At 39.5% G+C, this 19,891-nt stretch overlaps 1 protein-coding gene across 7 annotated transcripts in view; it reads right to left on the minus strand.

The window, feature by feature from the left end:
* rasal2 (RAS protein activator like 2) overlaps positions 1-19,891 on the minus strand; it is a 352,406-nt gene that overhangs the window by 54,168 nt on the left and 278,347 nt on the right. For all 7 annotated transcript variants that reach the window (XM_052011425.1, XM_052011423.1, XM_052011424.1 and 4 more), the window contains one exon: positions 12,094-12,247. In XM_052011425.1, coding sequence (XP_051867385.1) covers positions 12,094-12,247 — 154 coding nt within the window. The remainder of the gene's footprint in view (positions 1-12,093; positions 12,248-19,891) is intronic.

The following is a 19,891-nucleotide window of genomic DNA, read 5'->3' on the forward strand; positions in this document are numbered from 1 at the left end:
TCTACATCTACATCTTATCTTCAGACAACGGTGGTTGTTGAAGAAGCCTTTGCTCATGTTTCACCTTATGGCTTGCTGACTGGAACTTTAAGAACCATTCCTGGACTTGGAGTTTGGGAATTTGCCACACACATACAAGTTTAGTTTTGGGGTTAATGTTTAAGGTTTAACATTTTTACTTCTAACATTTTTACTTTTATTTTTCTTATTATCATAAGTAGCTATTAATAAAGTAGTTTTTAACAGTGAATCATGACTCAGTGTGTTTCTTTTGTTGCTGGTTCGTAACACCATCCATTACAAATGCATGTTGATTCTCTCTAATCACTTCAAACTTGTGCTCTGTCACTCAGTCCTTCATTATGAATTCCACTATTTTTCTTTCCAATAATGGATGTTAATTAACAGAGTATTATTTCAAGGTTTCTGTTTCACAGTAATTTTTCAAGCCAAAGAACAATTGCAGAATTGACGAAACTTGGAATCATAAGGCAAAGGAATCTGCAAATCCTTCACTACTTCCCTTAAAATGCTGGGGTGGAAACCAAGAGGACCTGGGATCTGTCGGTCTTCACAGGCATTTATATTTTCCGTACTTTTTTTGTGTGTCCGCTTTACCTTTATTAAGTTTCAGTCCTTTATTCATCATTAGTTTTGCAGAATGACAAGTATATTACACCCTTCCTCTCCTGTAATGACTGACAAAGTATTTATTCAACAAACTGCCATTTCCTTATGAAATCGAGGGCAAAGAAAATGAGAAAATAAACATTTTAAGAGAATAGGGAATAAGATAGGGTAAAGTAAACAATGCAGCAGTAATATTTTGTATTCATGTGTTAAAAGACAGTATTGCTCTAAAACAAGGTGGACATTTGGAAAGTACAATCACCACTGCTGCAGTTAGCAACATAAATGTTTCAATTTATTTCATGTTGACAGCTGGGATACATTTCTTCCATAGATCTTAGGAGATGCTGCAGTATTTGTCAGCTCACAATGGATAGTAGCACAGATGGTAAGTACCAATGAGGGAAAGCAATGGTGAGTGATTACAAAAGTGTTTTTATTCTCAAACCTGGTCTGAAATGTGTTACTCGTTTTGACAAATTTTAAACATTTTGGAAATCAGAGTAAGGTGTTAGAATCTTAATTTTCTGGAGGTTGATTATGCAATTTTTTAAGCAACCTTGCTGATTTGACCAGGCCCAGCAAGAATGCATTACAGATGTACAGACTTAATATGCTAATATGACTTGATCTGCAGCTGTTTCATGTCACTGTCACTCATGGTATTCCCTACAGACTGCTTGGTAACAAGGGCATGAAAGTTCATTCAAGAACGACACTGCGCAAGTAGCACAATCATTTCTGGCAGAGGAGAATAATTAATCACTTATTTGTTCAAGGTCAGACAATAGGACTGTGCAGAGCTGTGCCGTTCTTTGGTACATTGATGCTCTTTTCCCACAGGCTTGGAAAGTGCTCTTGCTTTGGAATTCACAACAGTACTTGCCTGATGGCTCAGTTAAAAATATAATAGAAGCAGGAGTAGACCATCTGGTCCTTGAAGCCTGCTCCACCATTCATCAAGATCATGGCTTACCTCCTACCTCGGAGCCATTTCCATCACTATTCCCATATCCCTTGATTCCTTTATTGGCCAGAAATCGACTGATCTCTGTTTTGAATGAGCACAATAACTGAACCTCCACAGCCCTGGTCTCCGGAGCAGAAAATTCCAAAGGTTCAATTAAGAAATTTCTCATCTCAGCCTTAAAAAGCCTGCCCCTTATTCTGAAACTATGACCCTTGGTCTTCACTCTGCACCTGGGGAAACATCCCTGCATCCAGCCTGTCAAGTCCTTTAACAATTTTGTTTCATTGAGCCCTCCTTTGATTCTGATAAACATGAGAGAATACAGCCCCAGTCTACTCAATCCCATTTCATTCAACAAACCTGGAATCAGCCTAGTGAATCTTTGCTACATTTCTTTCATGGCAAGTGTATCCTTTCTTCAGTAAGGAGGCCAAATCTAAACAATATCTTCTGGGAGATAACAGTACAGATGGTAAGTACCATTGAGGAAAAGCAATGGTGAGACATTACTGAAATGGTCTCCTTCTAAATCCTGGTTTGAAATGTAATACACATTTCCAGAATTTTTGAATACCAAAGAAATGAGAGTAATGCACTGGAATCTCAGTTTTCTGGAAGTTCATACCAAAGCTCCATAGAACTTTAATAAGGTCTCTTTACTCCTGTAATTAAACCCTCTCATTTTAAAGGCTACCATTTGCCTCTTAATTGCTTTCTGCATTGTATGTTAGCCTTCAGTAACACACCCAAGTCCCTTCAAATATCAACATTCCCCAATCTCGCATCCACATCAAAGACATCAAGAGGCGGTGCCTCAAGAAGGCAGGAGCCATCATTAAGGACGCTGACCATCCAGGACATGCCCTATTCTTGTTACTACCATCAGGGAGGATGTACAGGAGCCTGAAGACCCAAACTCAACAATTCAGAAACAGCTTCTTCCCCTCTGCCATCAGATTTCTAAACAATCCATGAACACTACCTCATTCTTTCTTTTTTTTGCACTACTTATTTATTTTTGTAATTTATGGATTTTTATATCTTTGTACTGTAGTGCTGCTGCAAAACAATGAACGTCAAATGTCAGTGATAATAATTCTGATCACTTCACAAATACTTTGCTTTTCTGTTATGTGCACTAAAGTGAACGACCTCATATTCCTCCACATTATATTCCATCTGCAGTGAACTTGCCCACTCCCTCAGCTTGTCCACATCATCTTGAAGCATTTTTACATCCTTCTCTGTACTCACAATTCCACTAGTTTAGTATTGACAGGAATCTTGGAAATATGGAATGTAGTCCCCTCAGCAAACTTATTGATTTAGATTGTGAAAATCTGGGACTCAAGCACCAAACCTTGTACACTCGACAGCATGCCAACCTGAAACGATCATTTTATTCCCAGTCTTTTCCTTCTGTCCAACCAATTCTTAATCCACATGAGTATATGATCTGACAGTCTTATTGACCAACTTCCTATTCAGGACCTGATCAAACATCTTCCAAAAATCCAAATATATCGCATCCAAAGGTTCCTCATTATGTATTCTACTAGTCACATCCTTAAAGAACTCCTGCAGATTAGTCGAACATGATGTTCCTTTCATAACCACATGGGCTTTGCTGAGTCTTATTCTTTTCAAGGTGCAGGCCATCCCCAATTTATGGACACCCGTAGATACAAACGAGCTCCAATAATATTATTAAATACAGAAATCCAACTTAGGTACCAACATTCGTTACTACAAATGGCAGGACTGGTTTCTTCTCTCTCTCTACTTTTAAGTAATTGTTCTTTCTTATCAGTCTTATGTGTTTTTGATGCCATTCATTGCAATACTGTGGAGGTATGGTTACCATATCAAGTGATTTTTGTGTATTTTCCAACTTATGGACAAAATTGATTTCAGGATGTCTGTAAAAACGGAATCCATTGGTTAACTGGGGATGTTCTGTGTTCTTAATTGCAGATTCCAGGTTTTTCCAACCAATGATGTTAGTTCAACAAGCCAAGATTGCCCCGTTTTCTCTCTCCCTCCTCTCTCAAAAAGCGGGATCAGATTAGTGAGCCTCCAATCCACTGGAACAATTCCAGAATCTATAGAACCTTGGAAGATGATAACCAGAGCACTCACCATCTCTAAAGCCACCTCTATTAAAACCCTGGGATATAAATCAATGGTATTTATCAGCTTTCAAGCTCACCAACTTCTTCAGCACTATTTTTTGAATAATACTTTGTTCCTTCAGTTCCTCATTCTCAATTCTCCAGTATATCAGGCAGGGTTTGTGTATTTTCTTCCATAAAGCAGATACAAAGAAATTGTTTAATTCTTCTGCTCTTATTCCCCATTATAAATTCTTCTGTTTGTCTGTAAGGGGCTTTGTTTGCCTTCACCATTCTTTTCCTTTTTACTTCCCCATAGAAGTTTCTACAGTTTGTTTTAATGTTCCTCAACAATCTGCTCCAATGTTCTCATATTTCCTTATGATATAAGAGTACAGACCGGCTCCAGATAACAAACGGGTTCTGTTTCTACAGACGTCTTTAAGTCGACTTTGTCCACAAATCAGAAAATACACAAAAATCACTTGATATGGTAACCATACCTCCACAGTACTGTAATGAATGGTATCAAAAGCACATAAGACTGATAAGAAAGAACAATGATTAAAAGTGGAGAGAGGAAACTAGTTCTGCAGTTCATAGGAACGAACGTATATAGAACCATAGAGCACAAAACAGGCCCTTCGGCCCACCATGTTGTGCCATCCATCAAACCACCCTCACACTATCTAACCCTTTCCTCCCGCATATCCCTCTATCTCACATTCCTCCATGTGCCTATCCAACAAACTCTTGAACCTGTCCAATGTATCTGCCTCCACCACCACCCCAAGCAGTGCATTCCATGCACCAACCACTCTCTGGGTGAAAAACCTCCCCCTGACATCTCCCCTGAACCTCCCACCCATAACCTTAAAGCCATGACCTCTCGTCTTGAGCATTGGTGCCCTGGGAAGGAGGCGCTGGCTGTCTACTCTATCTATTCCTCTCAATATTTTATATACCTCTATCATGTCTCCTCTCATCCTCCTCTTTTCCAGTGAATAAAGCCCTAGCACCTTAAGCCTTTCCTCATATTCCATACGCTCTAATCCAGGCAGCATCCTGGTAAATCTCCTCTGCAACCTCTCCAACGCCTCCACATCCTTCCTATAATGAGGCGACCAGAACTGAACACAGTACTCTAAGTGTGGTCTAACTAGAGTTTTGTAAAGCTGCATCATCACTTCGCAGCTCTTAAACTCAATCCCACGACTTATGAAAGCTAACATCCCATAGGCCTTCTTAACTGCTCTATCCACCTGTGAGGCAACTTTCAGTGAACTGTGAATATGAACCCCCAGATCCCTCTGCTCCTCCACACTGCCAAGTACCTTGCCATTCACCCTGTACTCTGCCCTGAAGTTTGTCCTTCCAAAGTGTACCACCTCACACTTCTCCGGATTGAACTCCATCTGCCACTTGTCAGCCCAGCTCTGCATCCTATCAATATCCCTCTGTAAGCTCCGACAGCCCTCCACACTATCCACAACACCGCCGATCTTAGTGTCGTCTGCAAACTTACTAACCCAGCCTTCCATCCCCTCATCTAAGTCATCTATAATTATCACAAAAAGTAGAGGTCTGAGAACCAATCCCTGCGGGACACCACTAGTCACTGCCCTCCAATCCAAGGGCACTCCTTCCACCACAACCCTCTGCTTTCTACAGGCAAGCCAATTCCTAATCCACACAGCCAAGCTTCCCTGGATCCCTTGGCCTCTGACCTTCTGAAGAAGCCTACCATGAGGAACCTTATCAAAATCCATATAGACCACATCCACCGCACCACCCTCATCAATCTTCCTCGTCACCTCCTCAAAGAACTCTATCAGGCTTGTGAGGCAAGATCTTCCCTTCACAAAGCTATGCCGGCTGTCCCTAATCAGTCCATGATGAGTCCAGTCCATGATGAGTCCAGTTCATGATGAGTCCAGGACTTATGAACTTAATAATATTATGGGAGCTCGTTTGTATGTAGGGTGTCCATAAATCAGGCGTTCTTAATCCAGGGATGGCCTGTAGACTATTCAACTGATTGTGCCTATGCTGTCTCCCAATTCAATCCCATCAATGCCATTTCTTCATTTACTTCCTTGTAACCTATTCTCTCACACTTGGCCAACTGTCCTCCTCAGCACAGTTCTAAATGCGTCCAACCCTCAGGCAATTTGTGAATTAAATGCCAACCACTACCCATCTGCTATCATAACATTCAATGTATTCTCCCAGTCAACCACAGCCAACTCTCCTATTATGCCTTCACAGCTTCATTTGTTTAGTTTAAGATCATAGTTTCACACTGAAATTGCACTACTTTATTTTCAAATCTATTGTCAGTTCTGTTGCATCACCGTCACTTCCCCAAAGGCCCCTTGACAACAGGATTATATATTAATCATTTCTTATTGCACAAAACAAGATCCAAACCAATCTTTTCCCCCTCAGTGGCTCAACATATTAATTTAGAAAAGTACCTCATATACATTCCACGAATTCATCTTCCACCTTATCAGAGCAAATTTGATTTCCCCAATCTGCATGTACGTTAAAGTTTCCCATGATTACTTTATTACCCCTGTTAAATATGCTTCTAATTTCCAATTAACAATTTACATTAACTGTTTGGTGGTCGATAAATAGTTCCTACCATGTGCTCTCCCTTTGGTATTTCTTAGCTCACAGCAAATTGATTCCCGTTTTACATCATGATCTGTCAAGTCAAGATCATTTCTTATCCTTGCACTGACCTCCTCCCTTACTAATAATGCTACACTATCCACATTCCTTTTACCTCCCCTTTCTATATGTCGAATACCCTAGAGTATTTAGCTCCCAGCTTTGGTAACACTGCAGCCATGTTTCCATCACGGTAATTAGATCACAGATGTTTACTTCCATTTGTTCTTTCGCTATCAGTGAAAAAGTCCCCAAATTATTATTTTCACTCACTGTGTTATCACATGATCAATGGATATGTACACAAGGATCTGAAAAGCAGCCAGTGGTTGAAAAACCATAGCACACAAGATTCAACAACTTGAGATAGGGACAAAGTAGCATGAAAAATTGGCTAATAACATAGGCTGTTTTATGCAACATCCTTCATGTCAATGAGGCATCCCAAAGGACCAAACTGCAAGCAATTACCTACATTTGAAGTTATCACTGGCCTTCAGTGTTTAATATAGCAACTCATGTGTTCACATCACAAGTCCATAAAAAGCAGGCAACTTGATTTCTAAATTTTTTGAGTAGCATTAACAAAGGGTAAATGTTGGCCAGAACAGCTTTCCAATTCTTTGAATCGTGACATGAATATCTTTTACTGGGATCTTTCATTTAATGTCTCAATCAACGATTTACACCTCCAACAATGCAGTTCTCTCTATGCACAGAAAGGTCAATTTGAATAATGTGGCCAAGTACTGCAGTGGGATTTCCACTAGAGGTCCCCCGACTTAGAATTTGAATACTGATCCTTGCTGATGTTAGGTCTATTAACATCAAATATATTTTCTCTCAAATAAGAATGGTATAAATACAGTATTTTTACCAGGAAGCTGCCTGGGTTAGAGGGCATGTGCTATAAGAAGAGGTTGGACAAACTTCGGTTGCTTTCTCTGGAGTGATGGAGGCTGAGAGGAGGCCTGATGGAAGTTTAAAAGATTATCAGAGGCATAGAAAGAGTAGACAGCCAGTATCTTTCTCCCCAGGGTCAAAATGTCTAATACCAGTGGGCTTGCATTTAAGGTGAGAGGGGCTAAGTTCAAAGGAGATGTGTGGGGCAAGTTTTTTTTTAAAAACACAGAGTGATGGGTGCCTGGAATGCACTGCCAGGGTGGTATTGGAAGCAAATATGATAGAAGCATTTAAGAGGCTCTTAGATAGGCCATTGAATGTGCAGAGAATGGAGGGACATGGATCTTGTGTGGGCAGAAGAGGTAAGTTCAGTTTGGCGCTTAATTACTGGTTTAATTAGTTCAGCAAAACATCATGGGCCAAAGGGCCTGTTCTTGCGCTGGACTGTTCTACGTGTGAACAAAATTGAATAAAATACAAGTTCACATCTCGCCAGTCTGTGTGAATGCAATATTTGCTTTGCAGTATTTGTACAGGCATGGAACTCAAAGTTCGGTCAGCATGGGTTTGTTGCTTCACCTAGAGCTGTTGGTGGAGGTACCAGAGTCTGATGATCAGTTAAAAAATAAATCTCAAATGTTTGGTGATCCTTGCTCGAAAGTGAGTGCTTGCACATTTGGTGGATCCTATTGTGAAGTTCCCCACATTAAAACTTCGTATTGTAAATTGAAAAAAAAATTCAGAAACTTCAAAAAGCATCCATAGAACTGTATCCCAGAATTCAATGTCTTCACGAAAGAACAGAAACAAAAACTGCAAGAATAAATAAAAAGGGGCCCAAAATATGTGACGAGATGATGGAGGAAATCTTGAAACAAATTCTGAAGTGCACACTGAAGCAGTAAATACAGGAATCCAGAAATTGCCGTATTTGTACTCTGGTGAAGCCTTTGATAACAAGCAGAATCAATGTATTGACAAGAACTTCAGCTATGTAATGAATACTGAAAATTTTCTACTTTGTTAAACAGCATACTGTGCTGTTATCTCTCTGGTCCAACAGAAAACCGAGTCTTTTGTGCATTCAGTATTTATTCCTTCAGATAATTATTTCAAAATTACATACTTTTTTTAAATAATAAAAAGTCTTTTTCAGCTTTGACTTTAATTCTCAGCCGAGAAATTACTATCATACCGTCCAGCACTATTTGTGGAAGTCCTGTAAAAGTCAAGATTATCAGGTTTCTCGATGTAATGCTGTGGTGTGTTAGCTTCAGTGTGGGACTACTGTATTGATCTTTTAACAGTTCTCAGAGCTGCTGGCAGTTAGCATAGCAGCTGCAAATTTTAAAAGCCACTCTTAAAGAGACATAGCATATTACAAGCAGCATTCTTCCAGCTTCAAAGGAGTGCTTCTACTTAATGAATGAATAATGCAAGAATTGGGGTGGGGAGAGTGGGGGCAAGTGAAAGAATGTTCACAGGGGTCAAAAGGCCCTGGACAGGCTAATGAAGAACGGTGCCTACAGGAGGTGAGTTCTTTACGCAAAATGGCAGTACAGACACTTAAGAGGTAAAGTAATCACTCCTGACAGGACGTCACCAGGGAGGACTCTAAATGGATGTTATTGCAGTCGATGAATGTCCGCATTGCAGGCAGCCCCCACCCCCCACCACCCACTTGCCCTCTCTTCACAATCCAGTGGGCTGAAGGAAAAGTAGATATATTCTTCTCTCCTTAAGTATGGAACTTGGGTAACCTCCCAAATGCAGCAACCAGCAGTGAACTGTGAGATTTGGCAGCAACAACCTGTAATGATCTCAAGGTTATGAAGCTGAGAGTGACTCTAACCTGGACCACCCTGGACAAAAGAGGTCCTTGTGTCAGGTATATCTGAGGATGCAGGAGGTCACCAATCTCAGGAAGGACGTACAATGTAACTTGAGTGTTGGAAAAGTTCTTCGAATAACATCGTATCAGGGGAAATGTCGCTAATCTGGCAAACAGATGGTTTGATCTGTTGGCAACCCTCTTCAAGGTCATCTTGCCCCAGAACCTGGGCTATAGAGTTACTCTTGTGTTTCTGTAGGTTATGAGTTTGAGATGGCATTACAGGGTGTGATTCAGTTTCTGCATTATCATTTGTTAGGATCTTTGAAAATGTTTTGTACATCAAAGTTTCCAAGTGGCAGTGGAGTTCCAACCAGAAGTGAAGGGGATATGGGGCAATTGGTGCCACAAGCTGAAGATGGGAATCGGATTTTGTGTCTTTGATACATGAGGAATTTCCCTTGAGAGAGATTGAAAGTGTCTCAGGGACCCCAGAGCTCCATAGTTGGCACCTGGTTGGTTGGTTAGTGTGGTGACATGCAGCCCTAAGAGCTCATGAAAAGCTTGCACTCTGGCAGATAACCACCACTGTGCATAGTTGCAGACAGTAATTGGGAGTATGGAGCCAGTGATGACATTAATGTTAAAGGGAAAAAGGGCTTAAGGTAAAACTGCAAGCTAATTAAATTACCTGTTCCACCAACACAGTGCATATGAATTCTGTGTGCACCTGCTCTCACTAAATGTACTTATTGGTTTGAAATAGATGACGTGTGGTGTGGTAAATCCAGTCTCTCTTGAGGCAGATATTACAATTAGTCTATAAGTGAATTTGGGAGATTCCTTGAGCATTAAAATTATAGTCATAGCTATTTTCTAAAATAGAATCTCAGAAGTCATTCACCAAGTTCAAATCTCCTTTCAATATTGTCTAAATATATATAGCTTTTCTGAAATTTTAAACAGAATCAACAGTAATTTTTGGATTTGACATGTTTAAGGAGCTTGATAAAGGCAAAGCTATATGATTGCACAAGCTCCTAAAGGAGGGATCATTTCAAAAAAGAGAAATGACCCAATTCTTTTCTATCAGGTTTACTTTGTTCCTATCAGATTGAATTTACTCACAAGGAAAACTTAATTCCTGGTTACAGTTAGCTGCTTTCTGTCCTTCAGTTGACCCAGACAGGATGTTAAAATAAGATTGTTCACACTCATCCAATAAAATTTACAGTACTTCCTTCTTGACAGCTCTGCACTTAATACACTTGATTTTACAAGTTTCCTAATTTTGGTCTCCTCAGGACAAATAACTCCATTTGGGATTCCAAACTTCAATTAAAGGCAATGAGATTTCCCCTCCCTAGTGGGGAAGCGTTGTCCTTTCAAAAACAATCAGTAACAGCACTTGATGCATAATCAGCAAAAGATTACATCATCCCATTTCACAATGCAGCCGACCAGAGATCAAAAGCTGGTCAATTCATCAGAATTTCAAAACATCATATCTTGCCAATGTAAGCTGTTAGACTTGTGACCAAGTCAGGAACATTGTTGAAATTTCTGAATATATTAGCATGAATCGTCCATTAAATATAATTCTTAATGACTGTTTAATATCATGTACAATCAAATGTTAAAACTAAGTAGTTAAATATTGCTTTTCATAAAAATAAGGGACTGGCAGTAATTTGCAGATAGATGAGCTTGCGTTGTTTGACAACAATCAGCGGCTGAAATGTAACTACTTTGTTTAAATATAGTTAGAAGTGAAATCCTAAAGTGCAGACATATGTACTGTATATCCAAATAGTGTGCTACAGTAGATTGCAGGATAGCTTCCTGCTCACAGAGAATGTTCCTGATATCTGCGAAATTGGTGAATGATGAGGGGCTATGGAGAAGAATTGATACCTTAAAAATCTATCCAGCTCACAGCAGAGGCTGTGATTCAGAAATAGGAAACCATAAGCTCTTTAACTGCTTTTAAACAAGGTCTGCAAATTCCCAAATCATTGCCAGACTGCAGACAGCATCTATCTCGTATGTGGTACACTTAGGAACATGGTCTTTTTGTAATGTCACTCTGTCCATGGTCATCCTGAGCAATAGTTGCGGGAAGGGAAGAGAGAGAAAGAGAGAAACTGCCAGTGGTTGGGGTGCAGAGGGTGGATTTCAGGGCTTGTTTTGGGGTGGGGGGAAGGTTTGAGATCAAGTATTGGTGTTGGGGGAAGGGTGCATTGCTTGGGAAGGGAGGAGATTGGCCTATTTGGACCACATGCTGATGGGGAGGAGGGATTGAGCATAATGATGGAGGTGGTGGGTAGGGAGAGAAACGGGGCAGCTGCCTGTTCCCCACTGCCTCAGAACAGCAATTAAATTAAAAACAAAATCAAAGGAGACTTGCCTGGGACCTGCTCAAGGAGACCTCCTTTAAGCAGAAGTGTGATGAAAACATAATTGTTCTCAGAATGGCCAACAATGGGCACTCCTAGGAGCGTGACCTAATTTCTTGGGCATCACTCCAAATTAAGTCATCCCCTGCGCAACTGAAATGAAAAGTGTGCCAGGTGCACAAGGGTGCTATATGTCCAGAAATTACAGCTCAAATTTCCAGACTGGTGTGATTTGACCCAGAAATACTCACAATCATGTTCCATTCCAGGAACAAATGCTTTTCAGATGAGTACTATAGGGAAAAAAAGAACCAGATGACTGAATTTCTCAGCCAGTTCAGTTATACTTAGTGACCACTTGTCAAATTTAAAATAAATTAAGCTCATAATTATGAGAAATATAAAATATTCCTGCTCCAACTAAGCAGGTGGGTACTAGTGTTTTGCATCTATGGCTCAAACAGATCTTTAACCTCTACTGCATCACAATTTAATTCTGAGTCGGTCTTAGTCTCATAAAAAGTGTCAGTCTTATGATCCCAGATAAAATCTAGTTAAATGATAAAACAGTACCTCAAAGCAGAAGTCCTGCCCCAGGATACTACTGTGCAAAGGTTTAATAAAGACATCCTGCTCCATGCTTAATTCCAAAGTCTCAATTGCACTGCCAGGACTCAGCAGGGATTCATGGGAACGAGATTCTTTCAATTTTGGTAAAGCACGAGACCTGCAAGGAACAATAAATAATTCATGGCAAAGTGCATCACATAGAACAAATAAAAACTTCAGTCTTATCTGATTCTATCCTATAAACAAACACAAGAGATCGAAAAGGGTGTTAACAGTAGAACTGTAAATGATTGTACTTGCCTGGGGAAAAAATAATACATGAATACAATGGGATATAGGTGGGAAGGGGGGAATTCACAGAAAAAAACAATAAAAATACATCTTCCTTTACATAGAAACTACAAAAGGTGGCAACTTGCAGGCAAATGAGTGAAGTATTATGCTGGACTAATGTCCATAGTTCATCAGCACATTATAAGGGCATTACACATCATTGCTGAAACCTTCAGGTGTGGAAAAATCAATGCAAGATTACAATGCAAGATTATACAGCAAGATTACAATTGGAAAGAATCAAAAGCTTATTTTCCTTTTCTTCTAATTTGACTGGAATGCAGTATTCCAATTAACTTTGCAGAGTAAAAACTGTTGGGAGTCAGAGAGAATTTGCCTTTTTTAAGCACCTGCCACTTCACAGTATAGTCACAATTTCTATGAACAATCCTGCAACAAATTCGCACACAGCCAACAGTTAACAGAGTGATAACAAGAACTTGTTAAAGAAAATATGAAGCTCACTCCCTATCAAGATATTCATGTCTCTTATCTCCTCCTGACAATCGACCTGTTCACTGAAATATTAACCAGTTCTCCCAATAAATTACTTAATTGCAGTGATTGTCTGACGACAAAACTTTACAAGATGGAAGTAAAAACAGCAGCCTGCTTTGCTCCCATTCAGTTTTTCTTCCTCCTGTTTAGTGGCACTAACCCAAACTTGGCATCAGGACCTCCCCACTGCCTCATTCCACTGGTGATCCTATACATCACCCTTGACAGAAAAAGCTAGATAGCTATTCAACATAAGGGCAGGGCAGGGAAATCACAGCCAACACATTCAATATTTGTTGCAAAATGTATGCAGTGTAATTTCAATTTAGACTGACATAATTGGCAGAAACCAGGATTCAATATTTTAATCACACAAATCGACACAAGAGCAGTGATCAAACCTGGGGATGCTCTACCTATATTGGCTCAACACCACACAATCTGCTAATTTATTAGAGGAATCAATTTGCATTTTACTGAAGGGATGGACAAGTGTCATTAGTTGTCACAACTATTTTTTCAATGACTAAATAGAAAAATACATTATCACGTGAAAAACTTACTTAATGGTTTATAACCTCAGGCAAGTAGTGTAGAAGCTGAAGAGATTTAAAACATGGCAACCTTGAAGGATTAAAATTACTTGCTCAATATTTTACCAATTAGAAAGACATTTAAAAAAATCACCTTCTATATTTTTGTTCTTCCTCCTTACAAGCCTGTAGGCACCATGCCATGCCTGCCTCTCAGACCAATGCTAATGGAGCTCAGAGGTAGGTGTTTTGAAGGAACTGCAAGAAAAAAAATCTGCTCTCTATATTTTTTCAAATGAACAGAGAAGTGCCTGGACCCTCCCTGCCTGGCAATTTCCAACAAGACAAAGATCAGGAACTCACCAGCATCCCCTGTAGTTAATATGGACTCCCTTAATATATATTTGAAAGTAAGAATTCATTCCCTGTACAGCTTTAAAATCTGCTCTGTTGATAAACAGGAAAAGCACCAATTTTTCAACCCCAAATCTTGTACCACTGTTGCTCCAGTGAAAGAGATGCAAAGAATAGATCTGCAAAAACATACAAAGCTCGGAAAACTAAGGTTTCATAAGTGCCATGGCAATGCTTCAGCTTAGTTGGGAAACTGACACCTCAGCACATATGCAAAACAATAAATGAAACTGCAGCATGTGTGCAAAGTCAGAGACTGCAAAGCCATTAAACAATTTGATTCAAACAGCCTATCAACAAACACATTGGGGGTGTGAAAAAGCACTGGACACAACAAGCTTTGATTAAAAATGGTACATACATAGCATTCTCCGTTTAAAGTCTCTAGCAATTGTGCTTTTCCATGGATTCCAAAAACAGATTTGGTTCAGAGGTAGGAATGAATATTGCTGTTCTGCTTTTGTACTATTTTTATTTTGCAAAACCTTCAGAGCTCAGGAGTAAGGACAGCATAAGTAAAAAAAATCGCTCACAAAGTCCTTTCAGAAGGACAATGTACGCAAGGTGCACAACTATGGTTATACCTCAATGCTCTCTGCAGGCACAGGGGACTTGATGACTTCCTCATTCACAAGCAAACCTCCTCAGTTCACTGTGCTCCATAAAATAGCCTGCAGAATGTAATTCTTTCATGTTCCCACAGTGATGGGAGTTGAATTTCCATGTGCAGTATCACAATTTTTAGGTTTGCTATTTGAATTCTTTGAAAGAATTCTGGAGCTTTACCTCTCCCCACAATTCAAAGAAATCTGCATGCAGGGGCAAAACAACCACACCTGTCACAGTTTTCTTTAAAACAATGAATCTGCATTCCAGAAGAGAAAAAGTACATTACAAGATTGTACAGCAGTTTCATTAAATACACCAAATCTGCAGAAAAATTGTTCCACTGATTGTGTGGAACAAGTTGACCACTCCAGAAATATGACCCAAGGCAAGGCATACATTGCTATTTTGTAGCTATAGGTGAAAGAAAATAATACAGGGGCTGTATGAGATATAGTGAAATCACTTCATCTCCAACCCTATTGAATACTTCATCACAGAAACACTGACCCAAAGTGTCACTTCAATGCACCACATTTAGACCAGCTTCTGATATCTTGGGATTCCTGTGCACAGATAAATTTAGCAAATAGTCACTTCGAATTTGTCTTTATGATAATAAAACATTCTCACCATGCAATAGAAACTTAGTGTGAGTGGGTGATTAAATTTACAAAGACTTCGACACACATAAATGCTCGCAACTGCAGTAACATCTGTAATCACTTCTCTCAATAAGGAAATCACAGTTGCAAACAGTGTATCATCAACTCTTCAAGTCATAGGCATGGAGGAGAACATGTTTGTGTGATCAGACGGAGTACAGCAAAGAGGTTAGAAGAAAAATAAAACAATAGGAATGATTAACTCAAGCTATTCATCATTTGGTGGTGGGTTTCCACCACTACAACTGAAGGTATGATAACAAGTCAATGGGCCACACACGTACAGGTAATAAGAAACACATCAGGATAGACATAAGAGAGCAGAAGAAAACATCCATGGGAATTTTTTCTTTAAAAGATGTAATACCCATGTCAAATCACCAATGACATCAAACACACACAGTATTTATCAACGTTCTGTTCTTTAGCTTGGAAACCACTCAAACTGACATAATACTATACTTACATTAGACAGCTACGCAGCCACTTAACAGAACATCCCCAGATCATGATGATGGTGCTACAAGTTAGGGGAAAAAGTGATTTCACTCTCTCCCTTCTCTCAAGACCAAAGGTAAAGCCAATCCTTGCCACAATCTTCAAAACACACCTGGAGTAGGATGGTTCTCCAGTACTTTCAAGATCTCAAGTGGCCTTCAAATCTTCAAAGCTTAATTCCATCAAGGATAGTTTTGTTCCTGAAAATATTGTGTCTATTGAAATAAACTACCTGGGTGGTCTCCACATTGCAGGGTTGCACACTGAAACTCCCTGGAAAAAAGTAAAAAAATGAAAGCCTCTTCAGAGCAGACTTCAACTTCAACAATTGAAGTATCCCATTACTGGCTGGATATCAGGCCAACTCCAATTATTGCTTCTTCTCCCAAAAAGATAAGTGAGGCAATCCTCTTCATTTTAGTTAAAGCCCTGGAACACACTGATTTTTCTCCTGAAAGAGCAGAGCCAAGCATCCACCATGTTCTGATCACTTGAGGGCTGGACACTTTTCTTCCCTTTGTCTAAGTTACTTGGCTGAACATTCAATTATCCTCACTTGATGGCAATCCTTGTGCAGAAGAGGTCAAGATTCTTCCAAGTTCTACCCATCACAGGGACCAAAAAAGCCAGTTTTCTAAATCTCCTTTCAAACACAAAGCTAGATCAGGTCAAAACACTCCCATTTCCTCCTGGTATACAATGGGATTCGAATGATTTTCTTCACATCCAGGCACAAGAAGCAGCGATTCGTTCTTTTCATATTTCAGTGATGTATACAGCACAAGTAAGCACACTGTTCAAGGGGCTGAAAGTGATTCCCAAACAAAATCAACAATTCATCACTGCCTCTTAAACAGCATAAACATGGGCCTGACGTATATTGTTTTGTCCCACCTGGGGCAGTTGTTATGGAAATGCACCTATGAGAAGATTAGTGTCTGAAGCCAGCAGGGGCCATGAGCACCAGAGTCACTTGAATGCTGCTTCTTTACTGCAGCACTCGCTGAATAGCACACCGATCACAGCAGTAGAAATCAATGTGACCCTTAAGAAGAACAATAGTAATTTCACCTCGAGAAGGACTGTCCATCACATGACATCTTCAGCCTCTCTGAGCACACTCCAGCTGAGCAGTGAGCTCGAGTGCAGCAGCCCACTGCGTAAAATGCTCTCATACAGATGCTTTCATCTGGATTCTGGCCAAGTCAAACTGTAGTGACAGGGATTAAATATAGAATGATGGATAGTCAGGAGTACAATAAAATATATTTACTAGCCAGAGCACAGCTTATTAATTGTACAAAGCCAGGAGCAAGGGACAAAATGTGCATCATCATAATTTATCCTTAAAACAGGAGAAAAAAAAATTTAAAAATTCATTTTTATTTAAAAAATAAAAAAGTCATTTTATCTCTTATTAAAATGATAGCTGACATTGTGCAAGGATGAATTGCTTGCATAGGTAGCCACACAGTTTTAATTAACTGCAACAAAGCAGGAAACTGAATGATGAAAGCAAAAGGAAAATGTCAGATTGAACAGAATAAATGCTAATTAGAACCACACAGGATGGCAGAATAATGGTTGCATGGAGGCATCTATTCTAAGCAGCCCCAGAAAGGAATGTGACTTTCATCAATAAATCTCGATATTTAACAGGCACAAAGCATTATGCCAAACAAGATACATGGGATTGTGTGCCATTTAGTCTTTCACGGAGAGTAAGGGTATGCTTTTAAAAAAAACATATGGACAGTTAAGGAAAGGAAATGAGCACATTCATGGAAAATATTCTTTGAAACAGATGAGCTACTCAGAATTAAAGTAACACATCATCTCACCTCACTGCCTCGCTTCTACATTCCAATGAAGAGGTAAAACTGACACACACAATTAAACTCTCAGATTACATGGGCCACACTGATACCTTAAATCATGTAAAATTACATTCTGTACTTTGAACTGCAGCACTCCCTTGGTATTTCACTGAAGTGTTTGCCTTGGTTCATGCTTGTCCTTGAACTCAGAACCTTTGAACAGAGATGAAAGCCCCACACTGATTCTTATTTGTTTAATTAAATTGCCCTGGACAATTTAATTTTAAAAAATGCCAGAGATGGGGAACTCCATACAACCATGTTTTGAAGAATATTAGTTGCACAACAGCAATTTTCAATTTGAAAATAATTCCTTGCTGCTATTCATTAGCAAACTAAAATTCAACCATTTTGTACCAAGACAGGCGTCCAAAATTGAAAGTGACTATATTGGATATGTATACATAGATTATTTTCATTAAGTGAAAATCAAAAAACTGCAGATATTAGAAATCTGATATAAAAACAACAGCAAATGCTAGGCAGCAGGCAGTCAGCAACCATGGAAAGGGAAACAGTTAACATTTCAGATCCAGGATCCTTTATTGGAACAGAGGAAACAAGTTAGTTTTAAGTTCCAGATAAGATAGGGGAGGGATGGATAGGACAAAGGGAACATCTCTGAAAGGATGTGACCAGATGATTTAATATGGCAGTTAAGATCAGATTGAACTTCGTTGTCCACGTAATATGCTGTTAATGGTAAGGTTGTGGGACACACCCAGCAGGCCAGACTCTACTAAAGAAAATGAAAAAATGATGGCAGGGAGAAATGGGCAGTGCTATTACAGACAGAAAAAAGAGGAGTTACAAAAATTTGATATTCAGCTGTTCCTCTCTCCACAGATGCCGCCTGACCTGCTGAGTGTTTCAATCATTTTGGTTTTATTCTTGATCTGCAAATACTTTTGGTTGTTTCCAAGAATGTGCAGCTAAGAAATCTTGCGTCATAGGAAGTCTTGTTATAGCAGAACAGGCTATAGTTACTTTCAAAGCACAGATTGAAACACACTTTCCTGATTGCGATCACACTTTAACTAACACGGCCCGTGTAATGCAACTCATATTCTCTAATCCACCAATCATGTTATAACCAATCCTCATTATGGAAACATGCTTTACAGCAGAACTACCTGCAGTCAATATTGCTCTATTTAATACAGCTGCTTCTCTGAGCCAAAAAAAATCTGATGATAATGCCTCAGAGCATCAAAATAATATTTGCATGGGTGGGTAATGACATTAAGCAAGGATGTTTTATTGGAAATATTAGAGTATTTTTTGAAAGAGCACAAGATTCATCAATTTGAGGGCAGATTCAATCTTTCTAATTTATGCTTGGGAAGTAGGCATTGCTGGCAAGGCTAGCATTTAATGCTTGTCCCCACATGTCATAAAGAAGACAACTGCAAACTGCTTTCTGGATTGCTAGTTCCTCTAGTGAAAGTATTTCCAAAGGTTTATTTGGTAAGAAGGTCGAGGATTTAAACCTAGCAATGTTGAATGCATTTGCAATCCAAAATGTGTTTGATTTGGAGGAGTTACAGGTGGTGGCATTCTCGTACGTCTGCTGTTCCTGTTCTTCAGGCTGGTACGAGTTTCAGATTTGGGCAACGTTGTCAAAAGAACCTTTGTGAATTGCTGCAGTACATTTTGTAAACTGTGCACACTGTAGTCATAATGCCCTGGTCGTGATGGGTATGAATGTTCAGATGGTTTGCCAATCATGCAGATTGCTCTCTCCTAACTTTTGTTGAGCCTTTGACGTGATAAAGCAGCTGCACTTATCAAGGACAAAAAAAAATGTTCATTTACACAAGTGAATTGGCTTTGGGGAATCCAGAGGCAAGGCAATTACCACAGATTGTACTATCATCTGACTTGCTCATTACTGTAATATTTATGTGGCTTGTCTATTTAAGTTTCTGGTCAACAATAACCACCAGGCTATTGGTGGGGAAGCCAATGATGGCAACCCTGGTGAAGATTAAAGAACCTTGTCGAAGTTGATTATTGCCAAGCACTTTACTGGCACCAATGTTATGTGACATTTATTAGCCTGCATCTGAAGTTTTGATGCATGTAAACAGGGGCTGCTCAATATTGGAAGTAAACTGCAAAAGGAACTGAACATTGTGTAACATATGACCATTCCCCACTTCTGACCTTATAATGAATACAACTGACAAACCAGCAGAGATGGTTGAGCCAAGGACAATGAACTGAGGAACTCCTGCAGCAAAATCTTGTGGCTAGGTTGATTGACCTACAACAACCACAATCATTGGTGCTTGATAGGAATCCAATCAATGTGAAGAGTTTCCCCTCAATTCTCATTTACTTCATTTTAACAAGAGCTGCCTTGGTGCATAATAAT

Source organism: Pristis pectinata, chromosome 3 (genome assembly GCF_009764475.1).
Source record: "Pristis pectinata isolate sPriPec2 chromosome 3, sPriPec2.1.pri, whole genome shotgun sequence".
NCBI classification, from domain to species: Eukaryota; Metazoa; Chordata; class Chondrichthyes; order Rhinopristiformes; family Pristidae; genus Pristis; species Pristis pectinata.